Source organism: Eulemur rufifrons, chromosome 18 (assembly GCF_041146395.1).
Source record: "Eulemur rufifrons isolate Redbay chromosome 18, OSU_ERuf_1, whole genome shotgun sequence".
NCBI lineage: Eukaryota > Metazoa > Chordata > Mammalia > Primates > Lemuridae > Eulemur > Eulemur rufifrons.
The window spans coordinates 55192109-55214863 of record NC_091000.1 but is presented as its reverse complement, the minus strand read 5'-3'; the positions used below and the strand labels follow the sequence as shown (position 1 = coordinate 55214863).

Here is a 22755-nt window from a genome sequence, read left to right as displayed (position 1 = left end):
AAAACCTACAATTGGCTACACATTTTAACCTCCTTCAAAACATTTTGTCACAAATACGGTAAGGAGAAACATGACCTGGCTTACCATTTATTTCTAGTTATGCAATCTACAGAGATGATATTAACAGATAATTAACAGCAATTAAACAAGAACAAGGAAAGGAGTCCCTAAAAGACATTTCAAACTAGCAAGAGTAGACTCAATAAAAGCCCACAGCACTTAAACCCACTAAAAGTTACCTATAAGATACTGTCACACTTCTCACATAATATGTTCGAAAACTCAGAGTGTTTCTTAAATCCCAATATGAAAAAGATAAGCAAAATCAAGCAAACTCACAAATGAACTGAAATAGCTATATAAAGCAAGGGCATCTCATCACCCTGTTTCTAACAATAAACTGTATCTGACAACAAGACTTTAAACCAAGCTCCCCTACACAGAAGAATCTTTTAAAAATATATTATAGCCATGACCATAAGCTAAGTAGCTACAAGTAATCTTTTTTGAAAATACAAGATTATAATCTTTGCAATAATATTATGCACCTAATGAAAATGGTTTTAACTAGTGATATCTGACCAAAGTTTTCATTTTACTTCAAACTAAGATACCTGCCTCATCAGAGAACTTTCCAGAAAATGGAGACACTACCTGGCCTTTTTTGTCATTTATTTTATAAGAAAAATTGGCAAGTAAATTGGTAAAAGACTACACAAAAGCCCCTCATCACAAACAAAAAAATCTACTTTGCATTAAACAATTTTATACTTGGATTTTTTTCCTATATACTTAAATGACTGGCATTTCTATGAGGAAAATACTAAGTACTTAAAAGGACAGTAATAGTTTGAGGTTTGGCCTCACCATTTAGTAAACAAAGACCTTAAAAATGTGAACTTATAAAGGATTGCACTTGGGTACCTAAAGGGGAAAAAAAAAATTCTACTAAAGGGCAGCAAAATTCAGAGACAATTTAAAGAAATTAAATCAAAAGGTTCTATCTAATTACAATTTCAAATGAGTTACTATATATGCCAGGTCCTATTCTAAAAGCTTTACTTATATTATCTCATTTAACTCTCACAACAATTTTCACTTTACAGAGGAGTAAATTAAGCAGAATTTATATAACTTGTCCAAGTCAGGGCAGAACAGGGATTCAAACACAGTCTGACTGCTATACTTTTTTTCCTATCAACTGTTTCCATTTCTATTCCCACTGACAGTATTAAATATCTAGGATAAAGCAAATAAAGACAAAACTACTTAGTGACTTCTGGAATGAGTTAAATATTCAATCTCTAAATATTCCTCCTTTTCAAAACTGAGAACACTGGCCATCAGATACTAGCTAGGACACACTTACTTGGGACAAAGTATCATACAGAAGCTACCAAACAGATAAAACCATACTATCATGTAATCCAGGTTTCAGCAAACCATGGTCTATGGGCCAAATTCACCCCTTGGCCTGTTTTTATACATGCCAATAATGGTTTTTACATTTGTTAAAGGGTTGTAAAAGCAAAACAAAGAAGAATTTGCCACAGCAGAGCCTAAAAATTTACTATATGGCCCTTTAGAGAATAAATTACTGGCCCCTGATCTAAGCTATTTGTATGGGGGTCTCCTCCCCACTTTTTTAAATAGCAAAATGCAGAAACTTGAGTCGTAAGATACAAACTATATCTAGGAGGATTAAAGGTAGATTCCCTTAGCTCCAAATCAGAAGACAAATGTCTGAAGCACACCCCAGCCCCCTCCAAAAAAAGCAGAGGGTGCAAAAGTAAGTGGTTCCATCTCACCAGGAGGTGGCAGTAGGTTCTCCCAGAGGCAAGGCCTGGTTTGCCCATGAGTTCAAGTTTTTTGTGGTGGCTATTAAGAAAAGTAAGCAGCTTGACCTCTCCACAGAGCTGACTTTCCCGACCTGATAATCTGCACAAAAATGAAACGAGAAAGGAAGACAAGAACTAACCACATTCTCCTTGGTGACCTGTTCACTCCCAACTAGAAAAATAACACCATTTCCTAAATGCATCTGAGCTAAAAGGTAAGGGGGAGAAAGCAAGTGAAATGATCAATTTACATTATTCATGGCTTTTCTTCACTTTTGCTTCTACAATTCTTAAGTTACTACCCTTCAGCTAGTTGAGCAAAACAATGGATTTCTGTCTTCACAAATTCAAGAAAGATGACATTTTAAAGATCAGAAGTTAAAAAGTGAAAATGCTAAACTTTAGGCATTTACCAGTAAAGCTAAACCAGGAATCAAAACAGGAAATTACAAGTCAACTGAATACATGCAGAAGTCACAGGTACTGGGTGACTGCACTAGCTAGTTGGCCTGACAGGCATTGGCAAACATCCATTAACTATCAGTGCCAGACAGCTCATTCTTATTCCAATCTTCTACTAAACAACCAAAAGCTTCATTTCTGCCTAGAAACCCTTGGACACTTAATCAAATAACATTAGTATAAAACATGCCATGTCATGAAGCTCCTTGCTTCATGATGACTCAGCAGCTGCTGCAAAACATGCAGTTGACAGCCTAGGATAGCAGACAGCAGCAAGCAGGTAGCCCATAGGTCCACCAAAGTTCTGAGGGCTAAAGAAAGTCTTTAAGATTTAAAAAAAACAATAAACGGAAGAGTATTCTTTTGTATATATACCTGAATACTTTTCTGGGTAGTTTCTGCCAATATTAAATAACACCTACAATGTTGATCAAGAAACCCCTAAACATCTTTAATCCCAATTCAAAAGCTAAAATGTATTTTTTTTTTAATTAAATGGCTGGGGTAAGAAGCCAAAAGTATTTTAGATAGGAGGCAATGATAAATTATCAAGACCTAAAACAAAACTATACAGCCTTAAGTTATATCAGCTCTAAGACAACTTGGATCACAGGTGTTATGCTGTTAAGGCATCATCTCCCCAAAATTAGATTTCTATCTAAGCACATTTAAAAATAAGCTGTGAATATAACTTTTGCCACTGGAATATATTAACTCTCTTCTAACCTCTGTCCATACCATCCACTAATCTGTATTTAAAAATTTCATTTTTCTATATGTAATACACGAATATCTAAGAAAGTACTCAAAGAAATTTATTCTTAGGAGAAACAGAAAGCATCTATGTCTAACTTTCATTCTACAAAAGGATTAAGTTAAATGGCAAGGCTTGTGACCTGAATTCTAATCTTAAATTTGTCTGCACATACCCCTGTTCCTCACAAAGAAATGTGAAAATGAAGCACTTTTAGTACATAACTGGGGAACACTAATGGAAGTAACAGTAATGTCAACCCTTCTAACTATTAGTAGAAAACTACTTAATACATAAGTAGTATGCATTTTTGCCATTCAAATATTTTCCTCAAATCTTTACTTTTAAAAATCTGTTGATAATGATACAATTTAGTAACACCACCAAATAACATGCTAAAGTGTTCAATCTTTATCATTCAGAATAAACTAGGAAGTCTACCTTTAAAGCACTCAACAAGTTAATCAGACCCTTTTACTATACTTTTTTTTAACAAGTTTAAGACATATTTCCCACCTTAGTAACATAGAGAAGTTTTCTTAGTGGCTTTATTAAAATAGGGTTTTAACATTTTCTTACTCAATCCAAACAAGCAACATTTAAAAAATGGAATTTTCTCAGAATCAAATGTTCATTTACAGTTAGGATAAACTCCTGTTTGTAACTTTAAACACCCACGAGTACGTACGGTGGCTAAATTATAAGACTACGAACATTCCTGGAGTGTCAAACGTACCTAAACTTCTAGAATATGCCCCATAATGTTAAAATATTTTGTGTATGAGATCAGAGCAGGAGTCCCGGTCAACTGTGGAGAACAGCCAATTCCAACCTCCAAAATAAAGTGGGGAGGGCAGGAAGAGAAGGGGGGAGAGAAAAGTCACGCAGCAGAGAAAAGACGTAAGGGTGGAGAGGGACTTTCAAAATGCCCCAGTGCCACGGTAACTATAACCCGGTTAAAAAAAATCTAAGCCAATGCTCTCAGATCAGGGAGGGACATGGGCAGGGAAGACTGAAAATTAATTAATAGACTGAGACTAAGTTATTCCACTTTCCGAGTAACAGCGCCCCCCCAACTCCCCGTGTGCCCCAGAGGCAGATTCCTCCCAGCAGCCCCCCTCCACACACACACTGAAATCGGGCACACCAGAAAACAGCAAGCACAGGGGCCACCGGCCACATCTTTTCCTTTCTCTCTCGACAGAACGTGAGTAATACCGTCAAATTCCCAATCCCCGCCAAAAGAAAGAAAAAAAAAAAAAAAAGAAACACACGCATCATGGGCCTAGAATTTATTTTCCCGCCCTGCGCCCGTCCGGGAAAGCCCCTGGCCCCGAGGGTTGGGGGAGAGGCGGCCTAAACCACACGTGTGCGCCGCAAGGCTGGGCCTGTCGCAGCCCACTTCCCGTCGCCACCCCCAACGGCCTGAGCTCCCGCCGCCTCATTCGGGCCTTTCCCCCAGGCCCTCCAGTCTCCTCCACGTGGGGCGCCGGAGCCTCGCACCGCCCGTTTCCTATTGCCGAGTTCCCAACCCGCTGGGCCACCACGGCGTCGGGGTCCCGTACCTGGTGCTGTTGTCGCCCCTGCTGGTAAGGCTTAATTGGCCCCTGGTGGCAACGCCGCGTCCGGATCTTGCCGCCACCGCCCCCTCCGAGTCCTCCGGCTCCCGAGGCCATGGCGGAGCGTCCGCTGCTTCCCGCTCCGGGGCGCGTAAGGGGGCGGGCAAGGGGGCGGGAGAGGCAGAGGCGGAGACCTTAGAGCGCCCCCAGCCCCCGCGCCCGGCCCCGGCCCAAAAGTCTGCCCGCGGTGCCCACACAGTGGGACACAGGCACACCAGGAACCGCGAGGTTGAAAGCAGGAGCCGAGAGAGGGTGCGGCGGGGAAGCGGGTGTTAGCGGCAGAGGCCGAGGGGCTGGCTCCGGTCCGGCAGCCTCCTGCGGACCCCCGCCTCTGTGTATGTCACGGTCTCTATGGAGATCTCCCGCAGAGGACAGTGCGAACAGCTCCGGGCGCTGCTGAGGCCTAACTCGACCGCCGGCTGCTGGGGGTTCTTCCGTCGCCCTAGCCGTAGCTGCCGCAGTTGAAGCCGCTGGCGCCGCCCGCCTACCCCTCCCCTCCCCTCTGCGCACAGCGCCCGCCCCGCCGCCGTCGTCGTAGTCCCCGCAGTCGCCGCCGCTGTTGCGCCTATTGCCGCGGCCAAGGCCGCCGCCGCGGTCGCGAGCCAGAAACGCGTCACTCGTCAGCGCCCGACGCGTTTGCATCATCACGCTGCGACCGGGTGATAGGCGAGGAGGAAGGAAGGGCTGGTCGAGCCCGCGCTCTCGGCCGCGCGGCACGCTAGGAAACGTAGTTCAGCGCTAGAACGCGCATTCTCGGAAACGAAGACGGGCGGGGAGGGAGCTCTAACGAGCGTCGCAGAGACACAAAGCCACGGGGTCCTACTGCTGCTGTTGGCTGTAAATCTAGACTCTGAGAACTGCTTAACATAAAAACAGTAACCTCTTCCCACTCCACTTCTCCCAGTCGGCTGGTTAAGTGGGCAGAAAGTAAACAGATAATAAAATCAAAGATAGGAGTTAGTAATGCAAAAATGAAGAAAAAAAAAAACCCTGTGGTTGAAAAAAACAATGTCCATAACCGTTCGAATTAAAAAATGTATACACCTTCATTAACGTTTCATTAATCATATAAGGGCTTTGTTGTCAAACACACAAGACTGGAATTCTGGCTCCACCACTCTACCTATTTGACCTTGGATGAGTCAAAACCTTCTGAGTCTTACCTTCCTCCTCTATAAAATGGGAACTTTAAAACCCATCTTATAAAGCTGTATGAGGAGCAGATGTGATCAACTATACAGAGTACTTTATATTTCCTGGTATACAAGACATGCAAGAAATGATTACAATAATAACCTATGAAGTCAGCACACATTAGAGATAAGTGATATATTCCTAGTAATAAAAATATACGTATCTTTGCTTCAAATAGAAGGCATTATATTTAGGAAAGCGAGTAAGTGAGCTAGACTCAAAGACTGAATTCACAAAGTGCAGATTCTAGGAGCTGAGAGTTAGAAAGTTCTTGGTGATCACATGGTCCAGCCCTCCCATTCAACCGACCAGACAAAAGGTCCAGAGAAATATGGTAAACAAAATGAGAATCTGTTTTCTCTTCTGCTCTCTTGTTGGGGCTTCATGCCGCCTCCCACCACTAACTTTTCACTAGATTCTCCAGGTAAGCCTGCTCTTCTTCCTCCTCAGGTGCCCTCTTCTTCCTATATGGAAAGGAAATCCTATTCCTTCAAAATTCCTAGCTAGGTATTTGAGAGGCAGAGTTAAGTAATTCCTGACAAGCTAACTCCCAGGGAAGATCTATATATGAATCTTTAATTCCGCTACATATATAGGAGATTAAACTCTAGCCACATCCTATCTTTCCTCTTCACTCTGTCAGACTCAAAATTTCCAGCATAGGACAGAGGACTGGCTGGGACTCAAAGCCCATCCCTTTCTTAGAGGCTGTTATTTGGCCTATGCGACAGCTTTTACAGCAAGCTTTGAAAGGAAAAAGAAAAGTGCAAAAGAATTGGGCCAAACTCAGACAAAACTTCAGAATACTTGGGAGGATTTGAGGAGATATGGGAAAATCCACATCTCTCATAGCCTTGGTCTCAATTGTTTACCTCGTTTCATAATTAGTTCTTTGAAGTAAAACAATATTTGAGGGAGCTCTAATACATTCATCCCACATTCATGTGACTGAGTCATTGGAAGCCATACCAGCCTTTAGAGCAGAGGAAGAATAAAAGATAGGAGGAGGCTGGGCACAGTGGCTCACGTCTGAAATTCCAGAATTGAGGCCAAAGTGGGAGGATCACTTGAGGCCAGGAGTTCAAGACCAGCCTGGGCAATACAGCCAGACCCCATCACACAAAAAATGGTGCAGTGGCTCACACCTGTAATTCTAGCACTTTGGGAGGCCAAGGCCAGGAGTTTAAGACCAGACTGAGCAACAGAAAGACCTCATCTCTACAAAAAAAAAAAAAAAAAATAGAAAAATTAGCTGGGTATAGTGGTGCATGCTTGTATTCCCAGCGCTAGGAAGGCTGTGAGCCAAGAGAATTGCTTGAGCCCGGGAGTTTGAGGTTGCAGTGAGCTATAGTGATGCCATTTTACTCCAACCCAGGTGACAGAGCGAGACCCTGCTTCCAAAAAAAAAAAAAAAAAGACAGGAGGAAATCTACATTCAACCTGGACCCAGTTTTTCAGCGAAAACAAATGGTATATTGGGAGACATCGCAATTCTTGAAAAGCCTATTACTATAATGGTCCTTTGCCAAGAAACTTCTTTATGTTTTTCCCATATAATATAGTAACTATCTGCCAATTATAAATCAGCAAATGGAGAGCCTGTTGACCCTTCTCTAATAGAAAAGGAATAGCCACTAATATGAAATACAATTTAGTCTAAGCTCAGCCTGAACTGAAAAATAGCCTTGATACATTCTTCAAAAGCTAAGACAATTCTGGCCAAAGGAATATTTAAAGAGGACAATTACAGGAAATTAGGATGTTGTATGTAGTTATTTTATTAGGAAGTATTACATAGTTACATAGTTATTTTACCCTACCAAAATGAGGTGTCTGTTATGATGTCCATTAAACCAAATTATTACAGTCATGCATCACATAACAATGTTTTGGTCAATGAGAGATCACATGTACAATGGTGGTCCCATGAAATTAAAAAGGAACTGAAAAATTTCTATCACCTATCACCTGGTGACATCACTGCCATTGTAAGGTCTTTAGCATAATGCATTACTCATATGTCTGTGATGATGCTGGTGTAAACAAACCTACTGCGTTGCTAGTCATTTACAAGTCTAGCACGTTCAATTATGTACAGTATGTAATACTTGATGATAAATGACTATGTTACTGGTTTATGTAGTTACTATGTTTTTTTATCATTATTTTAGAGTATACTCCTTCTACTTATTTAAAAAAAAAATTAACTGTAAAACAGCCTCAGCCCAGTCCTTCAGGAGGTATTCCAGAAGAAGACACTGTTATCATAGGAGATGATAGTTCCGTGTATGTTATTGCCCCTGAAGATCTTCCAGTGGAGCAAGATGTGGAGGTAGAAGACAGTGATATTGATGATCCTGACCCTGTGTAGGTCTAGGCTAATGTGTGTGTCTGTGTCTTAATTTTTAACAAAAAGTTTCAAAAGTAAAAAAAGTAATACTAAAAATAAGTTTATAAAATTATAGAATAAGGATATAAAGAAAGAAAATATTTTGGTATAGTGGTACAGTGTGTGCATTTTATCTAAGCTAAGTGTTATAAAACAGTTAAAAATTAAGTTTATAAAGTAAAAAGGTCACAGTAAGCTAAGGTTAATTTATTATTAAAGAAAGAATTTTTAGAATAAATTTAGTGTAGCCTATGTGTACAGTATTTATAGAGTCTACAGTAGTGTACAGTAATTCACTCACTTCTCACTCACTGACTAACCCAGAGCAACTTATAGTCCTGCAAGCTCTAATCATGGTAAGTGCCCAATACAAATGTACCATATTTTATCTTTTATGCAGTATTTTTCCTGTACCTTTTCTCTGTTTAGATACACAAATACTTTCTATTGTGTTTCAATTACCTGCAGTATTCAGTACAGTAACATGTTGTGCAGGTTTGTAGCCTAGAAGCAACAGGCTAGACCATATACCCTAGGTGCGTAGTATGCTATACCATCTAGGTTTGTGTAAGTACACTCTGATGTTCACACAGTGACAAAATTGCCTTTCTGAGAATGTATTCCCATTATTAAATGATGCATAACTGTATTTTATTGAGAGTAGTTTTAGATAGATCTCCATGATCTTCCACACACATTTTCATGTGATAATTATTACCAAGCATTTTCTGAGATAGAAAAATAATATAAAAGTAGTGGTTTTTTAAAAAAAATTTCATTCTGGCCAGGTGCAGTGGCTCATGCCTATAGCTCTTTGGGAGGCCAAGATGGGAGGACCACTTGAGGCCAGGAGTTCAAGATCAGCCTGGGCAACATAGTGATACCCATCTCTACAAAAAAAAAAAAAAAAAAATACAAAAATTAGCTGGGCATGGTATCATGCACCCGTAGTCCCAGCTACTCAGGAGGCTGAGGCAGGAGGATCACCTGAGCCCAGGAGTTAGAGGTTGCAGTGAGTGATGATGACACCACTGTACTGTAGCCTGGGCAACAGAGTGAGACCCTGTCTCAAAAAAAAATAATAATAATAATAATTCATTCTATTATACATAATGTCAACTGGAGAAACTCAAAGCACAGTAGCAGGGTTGGGATTCTAGAGAGTTATTGGGGTTTGTTTTGTTTTTTGCCTGTTTGTATTTTGGGGAAGAAGGGCCATGGTGATGGGAAGATATTTAAAGAAGTAAATCATTTTACCATCATTAACTTACTGCGTTCTCTGTCTTTTGAGCATAAAGTAATACTTAACACTGAGTGAATTAATATGATCAAATTTTGATTACATATATCACTTAATTCTAACATGCCATATAAGAGTGTTTCTTCTTCCTGACTATGTATATCAATGTATACGGCTTTGATATACATGAGTTGATGTATATTTCATCATAGTATAAGGCATACTTTAAATTCAATCAACCTTGAATGGAAATTCAGTATTATTAGATGAAATAATGACCAAATTCAGGAAGCCCAATCTCATCCTAACATTTAAGACAGTTAATGAATCATCAACTGGAATTAATTCATTAAAAAACATTTATCGAGAACCTGCTATGTGTCAGTTTCTAGTCTTGACATTTAGTGTGTCAGTGCACAAAACTGTAAAACAATCTCTGTCCACAGAGCACACTTTACCATTTTACTGAATTCTCTTAATGTTTACTGCATTATGATCTATTACCCACTTGCACTTAACACTAATAATTCACCTAAAACAGTCTACGTTCCAAATTCTAAACATACGCTATTGAATCCATCCCATGCAAGAAATGTATTGGCTTGGTTTAATTTCGTTTTTTCTAATATAATTCATCCATTACATTATAAAACTGGACTTATCATTAAGGTTGCAAGCTGGGTAAAACTATAATGTTTGCAAACCTCAATTTGGTAACACTAAGTACCAAGCTTCTTTATTTTTAAACGCATTTGTAGAGAATGCTTGAATTTATCAGATCCTAAGTTATTAAGGCTTTTCTCTTCAAAAGAATTCTACTAATTAACACATAAACAACTCTATTGTACACATCACCCCACCATTACCACCAGAGAAGCACAAAGTATCCAGTTTAAACAGTGGCTTTTGGCCACTCGCTACTCTCTGACCAGCAGCAGCAGCAGCAGCACCCCCTGGCAGCTTGTTAGACTAAAGCACCTCTGCCCATCCCAGGCCAACTCAATCAGATTCCGCATGTAATGTGAATCGCATGCACACTATATCTGAGAAGCACTGTTTTAAAAATTAACCATGCCACCAGAATTTATTAAGCATATCTGAAATGTTAAGAATCTGAAACTGAATATTTGTTTTAAAATATAGTTAAGCATAGATATTTCAAGAACACCTTGCTAATTTTCAAATATCCGTTACTTGTACAAATTTTCTTTTTAGAATTCATGAGAAACAAACACATGAATTAAAGTAAACCATGGTCAAGAAGCTATGACTGAGAAATTCTGAAACAAAAACAAAAACAGAGTACTTCCTTAAAATTGCTATGACTTTTCTGAGTAGTCACAAAATCATTTTTAAGGTCGAAAAGCAAACAGGCACTCTAGGAGGGAATATTCTTGGGACTGGATTAGCATCTAATATCTAGAATGCTAGACGAGAAGTCAGGCAACTTGGAATAAAATCTATAGACTTCACTTTCCTAAACTGTAAGGGCAACTTTCTGCTTGACAAATCATAAAGACAATTAAATAGATTACCTACTTCTAGTAAGTTGAGCTCTTAAATAGGTGCTATGAAGCTAAGACAATATTCAGATACAGTATTTTCTCCAAACATTATTTCTGGAAAAGCTCAATTTGATAACAATAATGGATCTTTTAGTGTAAAAATCCCCTGAAGCTGTTCATCAAAAGTATTCTTTCCACAATACACCTAGAGCAGTTCCTGACTCCTACAACAGAGAAGACGTAAAATGTTATGAAATACAAAAACTGAAAAATCGTGCTTAAAAGGCTCACATATATCACCCCTTGTATAAGCCAAATATAAACACATTTGCTCATATGAACACATGCATCAGGGCAAGATAATGAGGTAACCAAAGTTTCTGTGTAAAGACCAGGGTTACAAATTTCTGTTCCTCATTAATCTACAACAACCAATGATTTAAGAGTTGATGAACCAACAGCTTATAGAACGTGTAGATTTTTTCCCTCTTATTCACCATTTGTTACCTTTCATCTTTACCATAAAGTGAGCAGAAATGAAATTAAACATTTTTAAATTATTATTTTCATTAGCTTTTTTCCAAAAGAAACTAGATTATTACCCGAAATGAAAATCTGGATTTAGTACATCCTCATTCTGTATTATCCTAGGCAGCAGAGTTGATTTAACAGAGCAATTAACGAAAACATAATGGTTAGTTAACATGATTTTAAGCCAGTACCTATAACCATGGCCAGTGGCCTCAACATAGCTCACCTTGTTTGGGTCCATTATAAGGACAGAAAGATATCATAAGCTACTAAAAATATGGCTCTTCAAAACCAAAAAACGGACAAAAAAAGAACTCTTCAATTATTCTCCAAAGCAAAGATAAGTGAGGTTATATCATTCTCCATTCAATATTAAATAGCCAGTATTGCCAAACAAACCAAAGACAAGTCTGCAGACATTGAGCAAAACCTACTTAAACACACTACCCCCAGCTAGAGAAAACTCTCCAGGAAGATTGAGGTTCCACCTCGTACATACACGATGTGTAGCATAAAAACATCAAAGCAGACCATAGGTCCCCACAGAGGCCTGAACAAAGCAACAAATGGCATCTACCAGCCACAATTAAACTAACAACAGTTCAATTTTCTCTTTTTTACTTGCTTGGTCATAAAATCTTGCCCCCTCAGTGAGTCAGCAGTGACTCATAAGCACTTTCCACAAGAAGCACCTGCCTTGAGGCCCATCCCTTTCTGCTGAAGTGCTGAGACCAGTGATTGATTTGAACTTCATTCTTGCTAATGCTGGAGTATAATCACTCCTCTCTCCCATACTGGGTCCCATGCTGGACGGCAGTTACTCTGCAAAGAAGTAATGATCTGGTGCTGGGTGGTGAGGAGGTAAATCTACAAAAGGGCACCAGGAATAGACAATTGGGCAGGAAAACTCCACTTTTCTCTCTTCACTGTTTGCTATTGTGGCTATGCCTCTTAACTCGCTTTCATCATTTGCACCTATGTTTCCTCAGATACCAGCAGAGTCTTTCTTCTCTCCAGGTTTGGTTTTGGTTTACAAACAAAAAGGAGTGGACTTTTTCACTTGCTCCACCACTAACTGTAGAACAAGATCCCTTGAAAAGTATTAAAAACTGAGATGGAAGGGAAAGATGCAACGGTTCTTAGAAGCTTTCTGTCCTAATTTCAAGGTAAGGAAAAGAAAAGTGCGGTGGCTGGTTCTACATCAGATCCAAACAAGGCAGGTCAGATCACTTGTTTAAATTTCTCCAGTTATTTTCCACTGAAAACTTCCTATACATGGAAGCAATATAGAAAAAGAAAGGGGAAATGTTTGAGGAGTGATATAAGAGAGAAGAGAGGAAGGCTGAGGTGAGCAAGGAGGGAGGGCGAATTTAAAATTCTGTCAAATAGTCACCACTAGCCATTTCTGAAAACACCACCAAAACTTCTGCCAGGTCTGTGCCGACCTTAACTCACCTTTGCTGTACTTTCCCTCCATAAGTCAGTCTTCTGGGTCCAGATTGGCTTCTTATTGACCCAAATTCAAAAGCTGTAAGAAAACGAAGGAAGAATGAGTGATACCTTGCAGAAATGGTGTTACAGAAGCCCAGAGTGTCACTTACTAGCAACATAAATAATGAAGGGCTAATAAATAATACATGGGAAAGAAAAGACCCTCATTATTGTCGCTTCATGTTTTCCCAACATTTTGTATCCATAGTGCCAGGCACAAATTGAATAAATATTTATTGAATGGATGAATGCATATTTTGGGAAGGTTTTGCAATTCTTTATTTCCCTCAACAACTCTCATACAAATTTTTTTCTGTGTGTTTGGAAAATTACTTTAAAATAAAATTTGTTTAACTAATCTTTTATTGTTAAGGCCCTTTAATCCCCCCTTTCCTTTTAAACACAATTTACCTGAAACCATGCACTAATTGCAGTATCAGAGGCAAACAGAAAAATCACTTTTATGTAATCAGATCAAGATGGTGCTTTCCCTGAGGGATTATGCCATAATAGGAACTATAACCTGAAGGGTTACAGTCACTCACTCTATTCCAGGCCATGTGTCCTGCAGATAGAAACATGAGGACAGGCCGGGCGCGGTGGCTCACGCCTGTAATCCTAGCATTCTGGGAGGCCGAGGCGGGAGGATGGCTCGAGGTCAGGAGTTCGACACCAGCCTGAGCAAGAGTGAGACCCTCCCCCCCACCCCGTCTCTACTAAAAATAGAAAGAAATTAGCCAAACAACTAAAAATAGAAAAAATTAGCTGGGCATGGTGGCGCATGCCTGTAGTCCCAGCTACTTGGGAGGCTGAGGCAGAAGAATTGCTTAAGCCCAGGAGTTTGAGATTGCTGTGAGCTAGGCTGACGCCACAGCACTCTAGCCCAGGCAACAGAGCGAGACTCTGTCTCAAAAAAAAAAAAAAGGAACATGAGGACAGGATAGGTCCTGCCATTTCGAGACAAGTGGAGACAGTTGTACCATTACTTTTTTTTTTTTTTAAATATTTTGAGTAAATACGTATGCAGATAAATTTCCTTTTGGAAATACGTGTTGCCCTAGATGGCTTTAAGTTTACCTTCTCTATTTTAAAAAATTTGTTAAGCAAACAGAATAAAGCTTCAGATTAACCATCATGATCTCCACTCCTCAGTTCAATGGGCTCAAGACTCTGCCTTTAGAGAATGTGAGTAAAATTTAATGATTTTTCAGCAGAGGATGCCATTCCTTTCTTTAGGTGAAATAAATTCTTCTGTATGAAATGCCAGGTTACAGAAGCTACTGCAAAATGTATACTAGAGGCAAAGACACATAGACATAAGATTGCAAAGGCACAAATTGTGTCCCCCAAATGATTGTAATATCTAAGTAGGATCTCCCAGAGGTGAAGAAGAGGCCAAGGAATAGGATTTAAAGTCTCCTCCACTCTTAGTAACTGAGGGCATGAAATTATAGCACCAATTATTGAGTACCCACTGTATGCTATACACCCCACTGGGCGCTTTACACGAATTAACTTTTATCCTTACAAGGAGTATTTTAGGGAATAACCTAGAAGAGATAACTCAAGGTCACACCTAGTAGTTGACAGGGATGGGCTTTGAACACAGGTCGGACCGATTTCAAAACCTGCACTTCTTCCATTGAGCCAGGAGGCATTCTAGAGCTTTCCACAGGCAATGGGCAGATGGAGGGAGTGGAACCTGATATGTTTATGGAAGCTGCTGAGCCCACTGGTATTCGTGTTCTTTCCACCTAGGTATGTCCAGCTGCTTTTCAGCTAGGGCCTTGGCAGGATTTCTAGGGAAGAGCAGGGACTCTGCTAACCAGATCAGTGTATTGCATGATGTCCTATTGGGCCCCAGATACCTGTGAGTTGCTTTCTTTGTAGGGTTGCCAGATCACATTCAAAAACCCAGTTAAATTTGAATTTTTTTTTTTTTTTTTTTTTTTTGCTTAAGTCCCCAATATAGCAAATATTGCACAGGACAATTAATTTGGAAAATTAATTCTGGAAAATAAATCTGGAAACCCTACTTCTTTGCCCTTTTTCAAAATGCCTTAAATTAGAATTAGAGAGTAGTTATGTACACTGGAGTGACTTACCACTGTGTACCTGATCTTTAGCTTGGAGTTACAATATCCTTCCTTGCTGTTGACTGGAATTGTAAGAAACTCTGAACTGTGAGCACACCGCTCCTCCCACCCCCCCACCCCACCAAGCTGTTAAATGGTTTATCATACTATGCTACTCTCATTCATTTTATTGGTTTCTAGTGCAGCAAACATGAATCTTATGTCCGTAACTTATATGGTGTGCCAGAAATGTAAATTTATATTCTTTGACTCAACAGAATTTCTATTTCAAAACCCCATTGTTTTTACAGGCAGCAGAAACACAAATGCAGTCAAGTCAGGTCCCATTACCCATCTCCCTTGTCCCAGAGTTGCTCCAAGGGCTCACATAATGCTGTGGGGGGCATCTGTTTTGGGATGTCCTCCATCCATGCAAATTGTTGCCGAGTCACCTCTTATTCCTGTCCATCTGGCCCCTTCAATCGTGGTGCTTTCCATTCCTTCCCTATTCCACTCACACACAAGCATCATCCTGCTGCTTCTGTACCAAGCTAAGGCTGCAAACCCTTCCTGCACAGTGTAGCCACTCCCTCTATGGGTTCTTACCGCTCCACTGCATTTCTGCTTGGGGAGTGAAGAGGGACTGTTCTGCCACTGAATCCTACAAACCATCTCTCCAGGGCTCTTCCCCTAGGGAAGGACACATGGTCCCTCTAGAGGACACAAAGGCACCTGTGTCCTCTGGGCTTGCTCCTCCCCCATCCCCCCAAATTCTTCTCTCGTCCTAGACAATCTTTTTCTAGGGAAGGCTGAAGGGAAACTCCACACTGTTAAACACCCACCTCCCAGCTCTCAAACATTTTTCCTATGTGTCTAGTCCCCTAAGGATCTTAGGTTTTTGGAAGACACTAGAAGGTTATTTCCTTTTCATCCCAGCTTAGTCTTCCCCTGAAGCAATGAACACAAAAGAGTTTGGCTGCTTGAAAGGAGGGAAAGAAGATAGGAAAGAATAAAGAGAAAAGTATCCTAACCAGCTCTAAACATCCTCAGGCCTTTTTTTCAAGGCCAGAACTAAAAATTGGGTCCTGGTTTAACTTTTGCTTTTCTGCAGTAATCCACAAATCTGGCATCAGCATCAGTTGGGAAACATTTAAAGCACAGATTCTCAGGCCATACCCCAGACCTGCAAAATCTCTAAAGTTGAACCTTAGAACCTGTCTTTTAATAAACTTCCCACATTTTTCTTACGTACTCAGTTGCACTGGTCCTCTAATTTGCTTTTGGGTAAGACTCTCTGGAAGTTGTTTTCTTTCCCACATCATGTCTTCTTTCTCTTTCTGTCTTACCCTGGAGTGGTAACATCAGTTTAAGTCCCTTCCATTGAAGGTGGAGGCCAAGAGGATGCTTATGTGTCATGTCTACATTTATCTGGTTTTTATCCCATTTTTATCATTCTTTAGTCTCCTGTTCATGTTCCAAGGAGAAAATCAGAGTCTAGTCCACCAAACAAGACCATCTCCACAGCATATCTTCAACCTGTGTCAAATTCAAAAATATTTCCCAGAAGCCCAGCACAGTGACAGATGCCTATAGTCCCAGCTACTCGCTACTTAGGAGGCTGAGGCAGGAGCATTGATTGAGCCCAGGAGTTCGAGGTTGCAGTGAGCTGTGATTGTGCCACACTGCATTCCAGCCTGGGTGACAGATTGGGACTCTTTCTCTAAAAAATAAATGCCACTTGTTTCTTATGGAGAATCATCAGCATACATAAACATCCAGTTTTTCAAGGTTTGGGAATACTTCTGGAGGAAAAGACCTAAGCAATTAATACATATTCCCAAAATAAATAAATTACAAAGTAAGATTTTTTATATTACTTGCATTGATTTGTTTAATTTATTGCTAAATCCACTCTGAATTTATTTGGAGAGAAGATTTCACCCTTTTTAAAAAAAATTATTATTATTTTTTTGATACAGGGTCTCATTATGTTGCCTAGACTGGTCTTAAACTCCAGGGCTCAAGCCATCCTCCTGCCTCAGCCTCCCAAGTAACTAGGACTACAGTTGCACACCACCACACCCAGCTAGGTCACCCTTTTTAAAGTGAATATGGCCAGGGAGGACACGTCAGGCTGACAATATTGTTGGCCTGTTTTATTTCAAAATGAGGTGAGGAGTGCTGAGCTGACTTGGAGCTCTTAAAGGGTTACATCATAGAGAGTAATAGTAGGCACACTAACTGAAAATCATTTACAAGTGATGATTAGGAAGACTCACCCCCTGGGACGGTTGTTGATATTTTTAAAAGTCAGCTATGTTTATTGACTTGACTCAACAAAAAGTCATGTGTTGTTATTATGACATCAGAATACTACTCCATGTTAAATAACAAGCAAAGGGCATAAAAAATGAGGGAGATGGGCGGGCCGAGCAGGAGGCAGAGAAGTGAATTGTAGCCGAAGCAGGTTCCCGTAATTACTTCTTTTATTTCAAGAATGGAATATCTCCGCCGGGCGCGGTGGCTCACGCCTGTAATCCTAGCACTCTGGGAGGCCGAGGTGGGCGGATCGTTTGAGCTCAGGAGTTCGAGACCAGCCTGAGCAAGAGTGAGACCCCATCTCTACTAAAAATAGAAAGAAATTATATGGACAGCTAAAAATATATATAGAAAAAATTAGCCGGGCATAGTGGTGCATGCCTGTAGTCCCAGCTACTCAGGAGGCTGAGACAGGAGGATCGCTTGAGCCCAGGAGTTCGAGGTTGCTGTGAGCTAGGCTGATGCCACGGCACTCACTCTAGCCCGGGCAACAGAGTGAGACTCTGTCTCAAAAAAAAAAAAAAGAATGGAATATCTCACTCCAGGTTTAAATTATTGAGAAATATATCTCTTCTTTTAAAGTTGATTAAGCAGCAGTAGCTCTTCCAAGCTGATTGATCAGGAAATAGTATAACCAATGCCAACTGTCTGCAGAGCACTCTGTTAGATGCTGTAAATAAAAAAAAACAAGTTTTCCTTCGCAATTTGTCCTTTTTTCGTAAAAGTTTGGCACAGGGTTATTCAAGTTATTCAAAGTTATTCAAGTAACACATGCCTTGTTATGTAGGCCCAAAGGTAAGTGAAAGGAATTACTTGAACAAAATAAATAAGAAGGAAGAGGCTATTAGAGTTCCTATGATCTCTGACCTTCTGAAACAGTTCTGATGGTTTCAAAATTTATGCAGTGACAATTAAATTTTTCTCTTGAGAGCTTCCATTCGTTGATCTACATGCTACAAGTCACATACAATTCAAACTCCTCTTCTATATGACAATGCTTCAAATTATTTGCATTTAGCTTTCAAGTTTTCCTTGGGTTTGAGGTGGAAGTGTGGCAGAGAAAGAGTTGAGTCACAGGCTTCTCGTTAAACATGGCAGATGAATCACACATTTTTGTATCCTCTCCCTCCCTAAACCCATCATATGTGACAGTAAATGAATAAATAAAGGTAATCAGACCACTAGGGGAAAAAGAAAGGAAAGGATGACAATAGTGGACAAAATATTTTAGTCACAATTCTGGAAGAGGGAAAGCAAATAGAAAGAGATACCTCATTTAGCAGGGCAGAGAAAATTACAACCTAAAGACCAGGAGAAAGTATTTTTGATAAAATGTGAAGAGAACCTTGAAAAATCTCCCCAGTACTGTGGGAAGCTGGGGAGAGGCCCATGGCTGAAAACAAGGAGGTGAGTTCAGAATCTGAGTACACACCTGCTGATCCCCAGTTCTCCTCTCCCACCCTGGGCAGCCAGGGGATTCTCTTCTTCCACCTCCATAAAAGTCCAGAGGTTTATTCTCCAGAGAATTGAACCAGCGAGGCCTGGTTCAGTGTACTCACTTGGTACAGTGAATAAATGTACAGAAAAGTGAACGCTTTCTAATTGAACATGGGGTGGGACCCAGCCTTTTCCCCCACTCTATGCCTAGAACACTACAACTTCCTATACTTACTTCCCCCACCCTCATGCCACACCTGTTAGTCACTTAGTAGCTATCCCCGTTATCAGATCAACTGGCACAGGGTTTCAATACTACCTGTGGTTTCAGGTGTCTTGGAGTGTCATCCACTATGGATAAGGGGAGACTACAGTACAATCACTTTAGAATGCTTTCATTCCAATTATTCCTCTTCTTACTGTTGACCACATTTTAGTTCCATTTTGTTTTTATACTCCCACACAAATTTTATTAATGCTTGTTTAGATTTACCGATGTATTGACCAATTTCTTTGTTCACCACTCTTTCTTCTCTCTTATTCCTTCCTTCTGGATTTAATTTACTTCTTCTTTTCTTTTCTTTCTTTCTTTCTTTTTTTTTTTTGAGACAAGATCTCACTGTCACCCAGGCTAGAGTTCAGTGGCACAATTATAACTCAGTGCAGCCTCAAACTCCTGGGCTCAAGAGATCCTATCACCTCAGCCTCCTGAGTCACTGGGATACTCAGGCGAGTAGCTGGGACTACAAGCATGAGCCACCAAGCCCAGCTAATTTTTAAAAAGTTTTTGTAGAGATGGGATCTCACTGTGTTGCCCAGGTTGGTCTTGAACTCCTGGCCTCAAGTCATCCTTCCACCTCAGCCTCCCAAGTCACTGGGATTATAAATGTGAGTCACCATTCCTCTTCTTAAAGTACTTCCTTAAATAGTTCTTTTTGTGGGGTCATCTATAGGTGGTAAATTCTTCCAGTATTTGACTAAATTGTTATTATTTGCCCTCATTGAATTTTTAACTCACTGGAAACTGAAGTATAGGTTAACATTTTCTCTCAGAATTTTGAAGCTATTCCATCGTTTTCTGACCTCTATTGGTATGTTTTTAAAGTCTACTGTCAATCTAGTTGTCATTCATTTGTAGCTAATATTTGTTTTCTCTGAATGCTTTTAAGATATTTTACTTTGGTGTTCTGCAATTTTATGTAATATGTCTAATTGTTGACTTTTTAATTTATCTTTCAAGGGACTTATTGTACCTCCTGAATCTGAGAACTCATGCCTTTCATCAGTTCTGGAAAATGCTCAGCAATTTTATCTTCTCCCTTTGCCTTTTGCCATTCTTGCATACTTCTTTTCCTTTGATGTATATTTGGTCTTCCCATTCTATCCTCAAGCTCTGTTACCTGCTCTTCCATATTTTTCATCTATATCTCTCTGTGAAAAGTTTTGAGTGATTTCTTCAAATCTCTTCCATACTTATCTTTCTTCCTTGGTATCTTTTCTGCTGTTAACAGATTCATTGAGTTTTAAATTTGAATAAATTTAGTTTTCATTTTTTCAGTTGTTGGATCTTTTCCCAATATTCCTGTTCTTTTTTTTTTTTTTTTTTTTGCTGTTGCAGTAAATTTGTTTTCATTTTTTCATTAAAAATTATTTTTTTGGCCGGGCGCGGTGGCTCACGCCTGTAATCCTAGCACTCTGGGAGGCCGAGGCGGGTGGATCGCTCGAGGTCAGGAGTTCGAGACCAGCCTGAGCAAGAGTGAGACCCCGTCTCTACTAAAAATAGAAAGAAATTATATGGACAACTAAAATATATATATACAAAAAATTAGCCGGGCATGGTGGCACATGCCTGTAGTCCCAGCTACTCGGGAGGCTGAGGCAGTAGGATCGCTTAAGCCCAGGAGTTTGAGGTTGCTGTGAGCTAGACTGACGCCACGGCACTCACTCTAGCCTGGGCAACAGAGTGAGACTCTGTCTCAAAAAAAAAAAAAAAAAAAAAAAAATTATTTTTTTATCACTCCACAAAGAGGCTATAAAAATACCTGTAAAAGCATTGAAAAGTCACTTTAAAATCCTAGACTGATATATCTTCTATGATTTACAAGTGAAAATAAAATGCTAGATTCTACATTTAGAATGTAGTTAGACTTTCTGAATGATTTTGATAGGAATTTACTAGAAAGAACAAGAACATCAAATCTTAAAAGATTTTCTATTTAACCCCAATTAAGTTTTTGAAAAGCTATACATTTGTGGACAAGCACAGCTCACTCAGGAACTTGATGCTGCCTCTAATAATGAGGCTGACCTGAAGGGCAAAGATCTGTATGCAAGACATGCCAGGCCCTTCCATGCAGCTGATCAAAGTAGTGTTCTCCTATTTTTTCCTTTATGTTTAAAATAAAAGTACAAATGGTAAAAGATGTAAATTGTACAGAAAGATCTAAAATAATAAGTAAATTTCCTTTTCTCCCATAACACAGCAAATCTGATATCTTTAAAATCCTTAAATAGTCATATGAGTAACTCACAAACTGAAGTCAATCTTGGAGGCGCTTTACCTGAAAATATTTTTCAGGCCTTTGGAACTGTGTTGATTGTTTCATATATTACCTTTGTTACAGAGGAAAGTCATGTAGTCTTCTCTTTCTCAAAGAAAAAAACATTTAAAAAGCAACATGCATACACCGCTTAGAGACAGCAAAGTCCAGGAAGTAGTACCTCAGACTCCGTTGGCTCTAGTTGTGGCTCCAGAGAGAGTCCCTGGAATCATCTAGAAACACCTGCCATAGGAATTCAGCTGAGCCTCGGATCTTCCTGGCCGGTTGCACATCCTTTGTGAAAAGAGTAACTCAGCAGGCATGTAAGAAAAGAAGATGAGCATCTTCAAAGAGATGAACTAGAAATGCTTCCGCCGCCTCTTGTGGGGCCAGCGGGGCCTGGGCTTGCCAACTGAGGTCCACACCACGAGTGCAGTTAGCACGTACTTCTCTTGCCAGGCGGCTGAAGGGGCGCGTCCTTAACAAGAGGTTTGTGCTCTTCTGAAGTTTCGGATCTCCTTAAGCATCCATCTCTCTTCTGACCATGTTGACGAGAGGAAGTACCCAAGGAGGGGGCCTGCCGCGACATACCAGGGGTCTGGCTGGCGCTGGCCATGGTGGGCCGCGGAGAGTCCTGGTGACCACCCCACGGCGCCTGGACTCGGACTTCCGGTACGGGGGCGAAAAGGAGGACTTCCGGGGGGAAGCCGGGAGAGCACCCTGGCCGCCTTCTGCACCGTCTTCCGTTCAAATCGCTCGACTCCTGTTCTTTTCTATATTGTCTTATTCTTATTTCTGTTTCAAGTTTTTAAAAAAAATATTTAATTACTTAAAATATAATTATTCAATAGTTCTTATTCAAGAGTTCCGTATCTTAAATCTTGGTAATCTAATCCTGCTGTTTTTGTATCTACTGACTCTCCTGGTGTTTACTTTGGTGGCTTGTAATTTTTTTTTTTTTTTTTTTTATCATGAGCTCATCTTCCGCAGGGCTTTATCTGTGAGTGTCCACATGGCTTGGGTTGGAGGCTTGTCTTATAGGAGAGATTTTGGATTTGCTACAGCCAGGTTTTCAAAGGATATCACCACTCCAGGACCATTATTTATATTAATTTTTTAGCATTTGAATTTCTAGTACATCATGGAAGTAAAAATTCAAACCCTGGCAAATACAACATGTAGTTACAAATTCTTTTTTTTTTTTTTTTTTTTTTGTTTGTTTGTTTGAGACAGAGTCTCACTCTGTTGCCCAGGCTAGAGTGTCATGGCATTAGCCTAGCTCACAGCAACCTCAAACTCCTGGGCTCAAGCGATCCTCCTGCCTCAGCCTCCCGAGTAGCTGGGACTACAGGCATGCGCCA

The 22755-nt window shown here is 40.2% G+C and overlaps 1 protein-coding gene across 3 annotated transcripts in view; it reads right to left on the bottom strand.

The window, feature by feature from the left end:
- Positions 1–5281, bottom strand: part of NUP153 (nucleoporin 153) — an 81402-nt gene extending 76121 nt beyond the window's left edge. For 2 of the 3 annotated variants that reach the window (XM_069493009.1, XM_069493010.1), the window contains exon 1: positions 4620–5281. In XM_069493009.1, the coding sequence (XP_069349110.1) occupies positions 4620–4730 (111 nt within the window). In that variant the 5' untranslated portion in view covers positions 4731–5281. The remainder of the gene's footprint in view (positions 1–4619) is intronic. The other variant, XM_069493007.1, reaches the window with a different exon arrangement.
- Positions 5282–22755: the final 17474 nt, after the last annotated feature.